Below are 13344 nucleotides of genomic sequence, written 5' to 3'. Positions count from 1 at the left end.
CGATTCCCGAAGAAGGATCGAACGTTTCATTGCTGACACCATGATATAATCCGGGAATTCTGTGAACGTTGGCCAAGGACATCAGTGAAATTAACGTCCAATTTGTTTTACGATACTCGATATCATTACAATTGCTTGAGGTCGTAGTTTAACGACCTCAGGTCGTAGTTTTAAACTGGTTTTATATATATATTACAATTGCTTGAGGTCGTAGTTTCAGTGTATAATTTTAGGTAAATCTAAGGTATATTTATATATATATAATTATATATATAATTATATATATAATTATATAATTATACATATAATATATATAATTATACACTGAAACTACGACCTCAAGCAATTGTAATATATATATAAAACCAGTTTATAAAATTGACTAGAGAGGTATAGAAATCTACAGCGGTTTCGCTGTTTGTCAATTACGGGATAAATAATGGTTGAAGAGCGATTTTATTATAAAAATAAATTACGATATAAATTTAGCGTAGCTGAATTAAGAAATTTTTATCATTAACAACGGTTAAGTTGAATTTTTAATAGAATCTGATGGTGCAGTTAATTTTTATATAAATTTAATAAGAAATTGATGTTATGAAAAAAAAAATTCAATTGGTTATATGAGGATAACGTCAATTAAATAAATTCTATTATAAAATTTAATGATTGCATACTTTTATTATATAACTTACGTAAAAAATAAAAAATTATTGTAAAGGTTAAGGCTAGTTCACTTTTATATGGTCACTCATAACTAGACGGATTTGATGCATCTGTAGAATAAATGTTGAAGCATGAAATAGCGAAGAAATTAGAAGCAATTAAAAATGTTGATTATACAGCTTGTTAAAATTATTTAATCGATGCTGATAATTTTCACTTCGCACAAATATCTTCACATCGCAGTCTACACTTATTATCTAGAAAAAGCAATGTTCGCTTTCAAGGGTAATTCACGGCAGAGAGAAATGCATATTCGCCTACACAACACCTACACATAAATGCTCTAACCCAAATGCTTCGCGCTTAGAGGGCTCGTTAGCAAATGCTTCGCAGCATCGAGCAGCTTCCGTAAATTTTAGATAAATTTCGCGAAGTGTTCTAGCCACGAGAAAGATTCGCAGCCAATATTTTTGCTCGATATCGCTGAAGATTGGTTCCAAATTAGTATGGCAATGCATCATCCGATCGGTCGCGAGCCTTTCTCGCGTCCACGGGCCTTGGAAGGTTCGTGTAAAATCGATAAAAAATGCTGCAAGAGACTTACTAATGATCCTTGAAAGTAAAGGAGGAACGAGGAGACATTCGGGCTAGATATTTCCGTGGCAGTTTGATTAAAGACCGGCGCAACGAGAGATTTGTCTGGCGGTCCTCCGTCGGTCGACAACGAGCGTGAAATTTGCATGAGCGGGTGGGAATGCCGCGGTTTTTCAGTCCGGTTAGGGGATTCGTAATTTCTGGAGGACTCATTTGGCAGGAAAATGATGGTACGTCTCGCGGAAAGTGTGTCGAGCAGACCCGAGGAGGAGGATGGAGTAGATCCACGGTATGCAGCGCGAGTGTACCGCCACCGCTAATGTTTGGCCGAGATTTGCATACGTCTGTTCGGCCTATCCATTGCTCCGTACACCGGCGCATCTCACCTTGTTGTCCATGGACAGTGTATACGACCGGTTAGGCCGTCGTCCGGTCTCTATCGGCGCGGCTATTATACAAAGGGCCGAACAAGTGACTGACGGCGCAGGCGTGTGTACCGGGATGATCGCCCATTACCTCGCCGAAATAGGGTATTGTGCCAAGACCGTGTTTCCGGTCGCTCGGTACCGGTCGTCCAGCGGCGCCATCGTCCTGCACCGTCCTCGCCGTGGCATGGCGTCCGTCTTTCCTGCTCTTCCGCCGCGCCACGGCGCGCCGACCAACCGCCTTCGAGACCGGCGACTTACAAAATCTAATCAGCAGGGTGTCCAAGACAAAGCGGCCAAGGCCCGCGCTCTCGAGCAGCTTCAGCGACCAGCTCCAGCTGGAAATTAAGTCCTCGACTGCCGCTGGCTGACAGGGTTTATCGATATTGTTTCGACGAGCACGATTCCCCGGAAGAGTTTCCGGGAGCCGCGCTTCCGGTTACTATGGAATTCAGGCTAACGGGGCCGCCGCGACGAGTACCCGCTCCTTTTGATAGCGGAATTATCCGACCGGCTGGTCACCGATGTTAATCGCCTGCGTGGGACCAGATACTCCTGCAAACTTTCTTTTCCCTAGATTCTCCGTTCGACTTTGTAATACGACATTTTTCTAATTACATTCACTATAGACATTCGCGAACATTTCATGCTACGTAGATTTCTAGAATATCGAATACTCGGAATGAAATTGATCAAACTGATGAAGCAAATTAGTGTCTTCATAATTTTTCATCTGTTCGGGCATTCGTTATCGTAAACAATTCCCGGTCATATTTTTCTTCATTAATCTAGATAACACGATCGTCCTGAAATTGACGCAACACAGTTCATACGTACGAATACATGACCAGTTCACTTTTTAATCAAATTATACTCTTCGATGCTTGTCGAATATTTGCAATTTACACGACCCTTTTATTACGAACAGGTCAATCGCACGGAACAAAATCGCAACGGTTTATGTTTGATCAAAAGTGTACTCTACTTTTGCTGCACTTTATTTAAGAACCAAATTTGCTTGTACAGAGAATTTGTTTATTTGTTATGAGTAGTATTAATAGTTTTGTAATAGTATAATTTTAAGTTCGTTGTATAAGTTATTCTTTTGAGTTTAATTTGTTGTATTTTATTCTATTTTATTTTATTTTATTTTATTTTATTGATTTATTTCATTCTATTTTATTTCACTTTATTTTCTTGTTTTGTTCTATTCTATTTGATTTTATTGTTCGATATCTGATGGTTAAGGAGATTGTGAACCATAAGGAAACCAACAAAGTTCATTATACAAAATTTGCAATGAAATTTTATCATTTTCTCAGAGATTGTTCTTTCATTTCACAATCTGGGGTCTCTTCCTCTTCGCATTTCTTTGTTTTCTAACCCGAAATCTCCCTTCTAGATGAAAGCGATTTCGTCAATGACCTAGAAGGATTGTTTCATGTTGAATGCATAGGATATTGAGCTTCAGGAGTAACAAAATCTCGGAAGGACGATTATATGCTCTCGATCTCTTTGGTCGTCGAGGCCCGCGTTCGCCTAAACGAGAGCCTAAAGTTTCCCAAACCGGCGACGTGTTGTACGTTCGCTAGGTGTTGTTCCAAGCTTCCGGTACATTTCGGGTAGCTTCTGCAGCAATATGCCCCAGTTTGGACACATGAACATTAACATTATTCGCCGGTGCACCGACTTAACTTTCTGCAAACAATGCAACGATGTAGCACCGGTTACAGTCGCGAAGACTGAACTTTATCGGCGCGCCAATGCAAAGCAATCGACGCGAAACAAATCTTTAATCTCGTTCAATTGCAACTTTTCAAAACCGATTATTGCGACATGGTTTCACTATGGCATTCGCCATGGAAGCTGAGATTATTTACTCCAGCATCGATAAGAGTAAGCGGGTGGTAATTTGTTTTTAATCCTGTGCACTTGCAAAAGATTACTGAATCGTCAATAACAAATTATTGATACTTAGACTGCTGTAACTTCGTAAATAAAATCGCACAGGTTTCCATAGATCAGAATTAATTTTCTGCTTTTGAATTTTCAAAATGTTAAACGTCTCCAAGTTCAATCATTAAAATGTCTTTCATCTCTTAATTATTTCAATAAGTTGTATATCATATATAGATATTCTTAAACTCTTCTAATTGTCTTTACAGTTTTGTTTTTGATCCAGTCTCTAATTTTTGTCATAAATGCATAAAATCCGCGATCTAGTCGTCATCCTTTGAATAAAAATTGTGCTAACAACCTACAATCCTTAACCTTTTGCAGTCGTATATTTCTTCTAACGGAACATGACAAAATGAGTATAACTAATTATGTTACTTCGAAGATTAAAAACGTTTGTGCCATCAAATCTGTATAATTTCGTACTCACTTTTATTCAAACACAGTACTTGTTAAGTCATATAAAGAAGAAATTGTTTTGGATTTAGAATTAAAATCGCTTCGAATGCAAAGGGTTAATGTAAGAAATAAAATACTTTGTTACGTTCTCAAGCTACTGCGGTGTTAGCAGTCCCCTCTCTCCCACCTAAAAAAATTACATTTTTGATACTTACACTGTTTTCTACAAACACTCGTCAATTTCGCGTCGAAGGTCTTCTATTTCTACGAAAAGGTCCACGGACGACCCGCTGAGAATTCGGGAGACGTCGAATAACCTCGGAGACAGGCGTGGCAGCTGATCGATGGTTCGACTAATTTTTCTGGCCACAGGTGGTGGACAGGGAGCCGAGGACGCTAACGAGAAAACCAGAGATCCGTGAATGGATTCTGTTGACGTCGGTGCGGCGCTAACCCCGTCAACGGGACTCTTCCTGCCGCGAAATTCGGTTTCCCCGGTCGGGTTGATGTATGCAAATGGACCCGGGCTTGTAACTACAAAATTTCTAGTCGGCCGAGGTTACGCGCGGCGCGCAGTATTAAGCTCCAACGGGAAAGCTTCTTTCCATACTGAATCCAGTCGGTTCCCGGCCGGCTTCATTTCGCAATTCGATCCGGCGCGAACCGGACTTTGCGCGCGCGAGTATCCGACCACACACACACACACACAACTACACGCACGCACGCACACGCCAAGGATAACAGAATTGTGTTTACTCGTAGTTTGCATGCTAGTTGCCGCGTTTGCCACTCACTTTACGCGTAACAGGCCCGTAAACATCTTCAGTGAAGGGGTCACTCGTCGTCGTACGTCCCCTTTGTTCGGGCTTCCTTTCCACCTCCGGCCACTTCCTTTCATTCTTAACCCGTTCCCGCCGCTCTCCACCCTCTCGTCCCGCTGATCCCCCAAACACCCCCACCTCCTTGTCCGACCCCATTGTTTCGACGGCCTTTGTGCCTCTTTGGATTCATCGCGCATTCATTCGTGCTCGGAAGTCGCGAGGATCTAGACCACAGAGAGTTTTTCTGCCCGGCGACCGCTGCATCGCGATCTTCAACGGCTATTGGGTACCCTTGATCGTGGATCATCCTCTGGAAGATATTCAGAGTACCGCATTTTGAAGTAACGCACTCCTAAACTACAGTTGCTTCCAAAAAATACATCAAACGAACTCTTATCTTGTTTCGAGGGAGACATCCTAGGGTAGAGGAACCAATTACTGCGCTCTGTCGGAAGCTTATGGGACTTTTCGCAACTAAACACAACTTTAACAATTTAAATGACGTTTTTAAAGAAAATATTAGGAAAAAGAAAAAGAAAGTTCTGGAGCCAGTTTCATAGCCAATTTAATGCTGTTTAAACGACGAATTACTGAAGGAAGATGGTACTTTTTAGGTCATTTTTAGGTGAATGAATCGACCTAGAAATGCACTATCTGCTTACATAAAGAAAAATAAACAGTTCCATTTAAAAAAAAACCAAGGTTACCTTGAAATCTCGGAATCACTTCCACCCAGTAAAAATTTGGGACCATTATAGAATGCTCTTCTCGAAACAGGGTAAGGTTCATTTGAAACATTTTTTTAAACGAGCTACAGATTAGGAAATAATTGACTGCGTTACTACAAATGGGACACCCTGCATAGTCGGCCTCCGTTTCGAATTAGAATACGAATCGATTGCTGTGCAAAATGACGATGCAACGTCGTACGGTGACTTCACCTTGATGATTCTCCGCAGTTGTTCCTATTTTTGGTTACAGTTTTTTTTAAAATGAAATTTCGTTCTTTTCTACTACACTCATTTTTCGATTGCGTTTTGCACCGAAATGACAAGTATAGGATATCATGCAACAACCGGATAGTGGCTGATTCCGTATCGAAAAATAAGTCGAAGAGAAAGAATAACATTTTTTCATTTAATCTCCTGGTGATAACCAAATTTGTTATAGCTTGTTTTGCAAAGTAATAAGACCTCAGACTTACATACGCCACCAGTTGAATGTTAAGGCTTTGTTTCCGTGACAACAAAGGTGGAAGATGCGTCGAGTTTGAAGGAAACGGAAACTCGAATGAACAAAATTTATTCTATATTTTGAACTTATTGTTTGACGTAAAATGAATGGAGTAAATAATAAGTAATAAATAGTAAATAGTAAATAATAAATAGTAAATGCAATAAATCAGCGCGTGTCCGGTTGCACTAGCTGGTACAGGACACCCTGTATAAAACTACATAAGAATGAGTTTAATAACATTCAAAAGTAATCCGACGTTTGTTTATACTGCAATGCACTCGAAGTGATGAATTTGATTAATTGTTAGACTAGCTTCCTTTATGATCCCATGTTGATCCTACGTTGACGCACTTTTCGTTTATCGCTAGCGCCATAAATGATTGCACTAGAGTTCATTTTAATATTTCTCGATGGTTCTAGATTAGCTGCAATTATATGATATTGATGTAAGCTCCTGAGTGGGAGACAGGCAAGAACACATTAAGTCGTAAAGTGGTTTGAAGCCGGGCCATTATCTCGATGAAACTGCAAATAAAAATGACCGTTCCTGTTCGGACGTTGTACAAGTGGTACTAATTTACACACATGTTGTTCCAGTTTTTTTCTAAAATTACATACCTTCGAAATAACCTGTCATCGATCTCGTAAGCCGAGTCAAGTAGAAATAGTCGTTCTTGATCAGACGTATCAGAAACTGTAGCAACTTTCAAACAGACTTGGGCATTATACCAATTGTTTCAAATATAATTTATTATTCATCATAAATTATTGTATATATTTATTTATAATTCTTTATTCGAAAAATATTTGATTCTAGTAATTCGAAAAATTCTGTACTCGAATAATTCGAAAAATTCTTTATTCGGATAATTCGAAAAATTCTTTATACGAATAATGCGAATTTTATTCGTCATACGAATAAAGTTTTGCCTCACTCCGCTCTCAAATGTACTATATGAATTATCTCTAAGCTGATACACTTTAAAAGAATGTCCTCGTACGTCCATCTGGATAGAAACAGTTGGTCGTCGACAAAAATTTGCCGTAACTTTGCGACGCGATTGCCTGTGCGTTGCCTGTGAAAGTTTGCAAAAATATTCGATTGCGGGACTGGGAGGGGGGGGGGGCTGCGTAAAGATTTTCTAACAACTCGACAAACAACTCGAGTCTTCCGTAAACTTTGATCTGCTTTACATCGGCGAATAAAAAATGGAACGATTCCCGGAGAACTTTGGGATTTGCATGGGCCCTCGACGGGGGTTTGTGATTTCAGCGTTTGCGATCGCGTGTCAGATCTTATTCCGACCATCGTCTGTTTTACTTGCAGGTAATAAATTCCAGTCGAACCTCAACGAAATCGGGAAGTCGGAGCAAAAATCGAACGAGCCAGATAGGGGAAGGAATTACAATTGGCCCCCAGACAGCGGTAAGCTCTGTTGCTGTGTGTAACTGTGGACTAATTTAAACGAGACAGCCTGGTAGACACGGATAACGTCTTCTCGTCCCCGTCCCGCCCTTTTTTTAGAATTTTATTCCAGTTCCCACGAACAGGCGAGTCGATAGTAACTCCTGACGTCACCGGTCAGTCATTTGACTGTCGGCGTTCGTATTTATAAAACGATAGCCAGAGCGGACGCGTTGCTTTTTCTGTTTAAATACGAACACGTGACGGGAATGTAGATAACGCCGTTTCGCGCGGCTCCTCCTGAATAATCGCCTGGAAATTTTAACGAATAATTTATACATTTGAATATTGTATCGGTAACATTATAATTTGATTGCATATTCATCGGTGCCGCGTAATGGGAATATCCGCTGTGCTATCGTTTTCTCAACCATGGATTCTGCAACGCAGATGTATCAAGAGATCCGTGCACCTCATTCAGAATTTACACCTTGCATTCGAGCTTCCAAATGTATTGAAGACAGAAGGAGTATTTAAAGGAAAAGGAAAATGTAAAGGAAAATGTAAACTTTATTGTTCAGTTTTGTGATTAATGTGGTTGTTAAACTGGTAAAATATATATAATATTAAATTATAATAATAATATTAATATTTATTCGATCAACGGGGAAAAGTCCCTGTGTTACAATAGTATGAGAATATGTCGCACAAGTGGAATATCAAAAAGAAATCAAGAAAAAAGAAAAGAGATGATACGATAAAAGAAAAGATATAGTGAAAGATAAAGTAAGTGATCAAGATATTTAAATAATGTGAAATGAAGAGAATAAAAGAAATTATTAAGTTGCAGTGTCCTTATTTCCGAAGCAGCTGAAATAACTGTACAGATATAAGGACACAATATTCTCCGCGCCCTGTACGTTCGAGTCCCCAGGAATTTTCCTGGTACGAAGCATTCAATTTCGTAGATCTCGATCGGTAACTATTTCTATTCGATAATTTCAAAAAATTCTACGAGTAATTTTGTGTCTACAATAAATTATTCGAATCGACGTTATTAATTGTAAGTCCTGAAGTTTTAATTTACAAACGAGGTTCCTTCATTTCTCGCATGCGCTTGTCACGAGCCGAGCAATATGTCGATAATTTCCTGTTAGCGAACAGAGACGGACCCGTCGAAACTGGCTTTCTGGTTCCAACGGACGAAATTTCTGTCGAAGCAGCTCGACGGAAGACAACGTTTCTTTCCGAACCAACGGGAACGGGTGAGAAACGTTGACTGACGAGTACTCGTTAACGATAGACCCATTGATTAACCTTGACATAACCAGCCTTTACATCCTTAGAATATAACAAGACAGCATTTATCCTAATTTTGCTTGATATTTCTTGGAAACAATCAGAATTTCGAAACAGCAACGGAAAGCCTGCAGACATTTATACAGCATACTTGTGCAGATGCAAAATTTATGCATACGTTCCTTATTTAACATTAGAAATACCGAATCGTAAACGCGACTGTTGTATATTATTTTATAACACTGATAAGAATGGATTTATTTAAATTTCGTACGATAGAAATATATTCTCTTAAAAAAATATATATATATGCTTCTCATAGAACCATTTTCATAATATCAGTAATTGTGAGGAAAAGATTAGAAACCAGTCATTTTGATTGGTTTGGTGATTCTAGTGTTAAAGATACACTATGTATTCATGGCAAGCAAAAATGAAAGACAAGCAATGACAAATTTGTTCGATTATTCCTTTGAATAGTAAGCTAAAATGCTGCAGGCAATGAATGAGACGAAACTGAACAAAAGCGAAGTTTGTTCAACCATTAGGTTTCATAAAATTAATCTTTACATCAACACATTCGCTACCAGCATATTTTTCACTGCCTACCTTCATTATGGAAATGTTCATTAAACTGTAACGTAGCTTGTTTGTGGAATATTAAAACAAGTTTGCAAACAATGATTGAATTATTATGCTATTTTCAATTATGAAATATGCTAAGTTTAATTATGACTGTAATTAATTTTACTGTTTTTGAATTCGGCTCGAGATAATTAATATTTAGTTTATATTTCTCATTCCATCGACATCGAAATTAACTTCCATCAATAGTGAATATTACAAATATGGTAAAAATGAATCATTTCTGATGTTTGAAAAATGGTTCGTGGACGTTGTTCTCTAAACGAAGCACGGAGAAAGTACAGAAATTGCAACTGTGAAATGCATTTTTTAACCCTTAACGATCCAAACGTATTTCAAGTTTACATACCGTCAGATCCAAGCTATTTTTCATTTAAAGAGTTTTTATGTCAAGTATAGAAGAGAAAGGATAGTTATTTGAGAAATAAATATACAATGATAAAAATAATGAAATGACTTTTGTCGTAACAAGCGCGGCATTCGAGCCAATAATTAAAAGTACTGTGTCGCTAAGGGTTAAATTTTCGTTCCAGAAACCGGAGTTTCTTTATTTTTTCTAGACATTCCAACTAATAGCAAAATTTAAAAAACAGCTGTCATAAAAAAAAAATTCAAGTCATTTAGTCCAGTTTGAAAAAAGTTTTACCGTTTGTAAAGGTGTTCACGTATATTTGTCCCTGATTGTAACTGGAGCTTTATGCGGCATTTCGTGGCAGTGCGATGCCATCTAAATGACAGAGGCTCGATCGCCGGTCGCGGGTCAGGCTTAGCACGGCACGGGATTCCTCTAGGCCTCCGGCATTATCGGAATATTTCTTTCCTGCCCCGCGTCTTTGTTCCTCTCTCGCTTTTTCCCAGTTCCAGCAGGTTCTCTCCGCCTATCTGTCTCGCTCGTTTCCCTTTCGGAGCGGACGGAACACAGCCGCACAGTCCCAACCTCTCCCGCCCTTTTCTCGATACAGAGAGCGCCCGGCCCGCGATGGTTTCTTTTTAAAAGAAATTTGCATAATGGCAAAGTGTGAAAATCCGTTTTCTCCGCGAGCTCGATCCCGATAGTCCCGTGGAAGTAGGTAATTTTGCTCTCGGGGCACACCGGGCAAAAAAGAAAGTCGCGCGCGAGCCCTCCGCAACTTGATAAGTACTCTTCCAGTTCTTCGGGAACCCCGGGAACCAGACCCGGGCTCCGGTATCGAAGGTCGAACCGTTTCCCGGACCATCTTGTTCAACGGTAAATTCGTTTTCGAACTGCGACCAGCTCTCCCTCTCTCGAGCCCCCGATATATGTATATTCCTGATCCCCCGGACCTACACTGAACTCTCTGTGAGCCGGAGTCGGAATCGTCCGGCGACGGATTCCTGCTGCCATTGCCTGCGAATTCTTCACCATCCGCTGCTCCTCTCCTCCGGCACACTGTCCACAGAAAAAATATATTCTAGTTTTCCTCGGTTGCTCTTTTCTTTGCTCATTTCGCGTTGCTAATCAAGTTGCGAATTATTAACACTGGAACTATCATGTTCTAAATGATACTAAATGATGACGCAAAGACGTAATTATAATGAATTTTAGAGTTTCGTTTTATTCATTTAACATCAACTGCCTCTATTCCAATATGTCGCATCAGAAGAGCAAAATGTACCGAAACCGTATCCAGCAGGACCCACCCGTTCACTTTCACCCCACGAACTTTCACAAAAGCACACAAAAAATTGAGAACCCCGCCGTTAATACTAGGTTTACGTAATCCGTCAAAATGACGGGTCACTAATTTTTTCATTTACGATTATTCGGATTGTGAAGATACATTTATGAGTGATTTGTTCAATGTATGTATTACTCACGGCAAATATTACGGTAACACCCATTCAAAATCAGAATAAATGTTTTATCGTTACTTTTATAAATTAATATAAAAACAGCCGCTTTTAATACTCGGTAAATCTAATGTCAAGCAGGAGATTCGTCTTGCACGCACTCGCCACGCAACCCAGGTGAAAAATTCGCCGGCAGCGTTTCGATAGGCGCGACGATCCCTCGCAAATTACCCCAAAAAATGTAGGGCGTCGCGACGCGCGACGCGCCGCATCGTGCGATTGGCGGTGAAAAAAGGCGAGCGGTTCGCTCGCCGCAAAACCGCCTGGAAAAAAGACCACCAGCGCCGACTAAAAACAGCTCGCTGCGATAGAAACGCGGCGCAAAACCGGCGGGAACGAAGAGACAGAAAGAGGGAGAGGAAGAGAAAGAGAGAAAGGGCGCGTCCTCTCTCCCGGGAGCGCAGTGGGAGGTGAAAAGTCGACGGATGTCGAGAGAGAGAGAAGAGAGAGGGGGAGAGAGGAGTCTGGTGCCGCGAAGACCGGAAAAGGCAGTCGTGGCCGGGGAACGAGCGAACGGTAAATGAGGGCGGGGGATGATTGGGGCGAAGGCCCACCCGGATTGTTTCTGATTTGTAATTAGAGATGAGTGGGGCCAGGAGGAGCCGGCGGAATACATCTCTTTCGGAGCGAGTAATAGCTGAAAGTATAGGGCAGGCCAGCCGGAAGAATAACTGACTTCCCATTCTCTTGCCGACTCCCTCTCTGGCCCGTTCTTTGCTCGTTCCTTCCTTCCTCGGCAAAGTCTTTGCCCCGTGCTTATCCTTCCGCAGGCTTCTCCCTTCTCGTCTAGCCGGAAGGATCCTCCGCGCAACCTGTCTCCCCGCCGACCGTGCATCCTACACCCTGCGCTCTGCGCCCTACCGGAACAACAGCCAGACTTTCTGTGAGAAGTTCCTGGTTCCGCGACTACGGGATAGCTGCACTCAGCCTTTCGGATCTACTGACGCGATTTTTACGGCGGCCGATCGCAGACCGCTGCCGTCGTAATTTTGCTCCAGAGCCTTCCCTCCGTTTTAGTGCAACCGGGGACAGGAGACGGCAGACGGGGAGAGACCTCAGGTCACGATTACGCAGAAACGCTATGTATGGTTATGTGAAATGACGCATGCGTTTAGGAATAGAACAAATATGTATCTCAACATTTCAAACAAAACAAAAAATACAAAACAGGGTTATTTAAAAAAAGCTCAAAAGCCTTCGTTGATGCACTGGCAAAAAGAAACAAAATAATTGTCTAATCCTCTCTTACACTTCATACATTTTTCTCGTTCACATACATACAGTGTTGCCGGGGAATTGATGGCGCGAGAGGAATCTGTTTGCACCGTGCCCCACAATCGCCAGTAAACTGAAGAAGCAGCACTAGATCGTCACGTGACGATGCGTAGGTCAGCTTTTGGCCACTGTGCATCCTCTGCGGTAGGAGTGGAGGAAAATGAACTTGTGGATTGCGGTGGGAAGAGATCGACGTCTGAGGAGCAATGAAAGGAAGTCACGCACCATCAATTTCCTGGTAACACGTGATCATCGCACTCAGCTGTGCACGCGATCATCGTCACTCAGGCAGGGAGAAATCGATAACAGTTCACATAATCGATTCTATGCGGAACGTCCTGAAGTCCGGGAAATTCAAAGACTAACGTAACGTAACTTAAAGACAGCAAATCATTGCAACCTTCTCTCTCTCTCTCTCTTTTTTTTTATCAACGCACTACTTTTGTCGGATGTAACCTTTCCGAGAGCCATGCGTAAGTACGAGAGGTCTTTCATTAGGGAAAACAGACACCCTTTTCCGAACCACTGCGCCTGGGTTGTACAACAATCCCAACAAACTAAATATGTGGAGCACGTACGTTAAGTTACGAGGCTAAGCTAACAATTCCCTATACCTTCCTCCCATTGTGGCCGCGCGACGGTGAAACGAACGTCGCACAGCGACCTGGAACGCTGAAAAGCTGGACAAGGCTTGATGTTTCAAAGTAACGAATATACTGTAGAGACCCCCTTATCCGAACATTTATTTTGT

The 13344-nt window shown here is 41.2% G+C and overlaps 1 protein-coding gene across 1 annotated transcript in view; it reads left to right on the top strand.

Annotated features, from left to right (window-relative positions):
* Positions 1–13344, top strand: part of LOC117222361 (lachesin) — a 492917-nt gene that overhangs the window by 466519 nt on the left and 13054 nt on the right. Inside the window, exon 10 of the mRNA XM_076523268.1 lies at positions 7425–7523. Within this exon, the coding sequence (XP_076379383.1) occupies positions 7425–7523 (99 nt within the window). The remainder of the gene's footprint in view (positions 1–7424; positions 7524–13344) is intronic.

Source organism: Megalopta genalis, chromosome 6 (assembly GCF_051020955.1).
Source record: "Megalopta genalis isolate 19385.01 chromosome 6, iyMegGena1_principal, whole genome shotgun sequence".
Taxonomy (NCBI): domain Eukaryota; kingdom Metazoa; phylum Arthropoda; class Insecta; order Hymenoptera; family Halictidae; genus Megalopta; species Megalopta genalis.
This window is presented reverse-complemented; position numbering and strand designations above follow the sequence as displayed.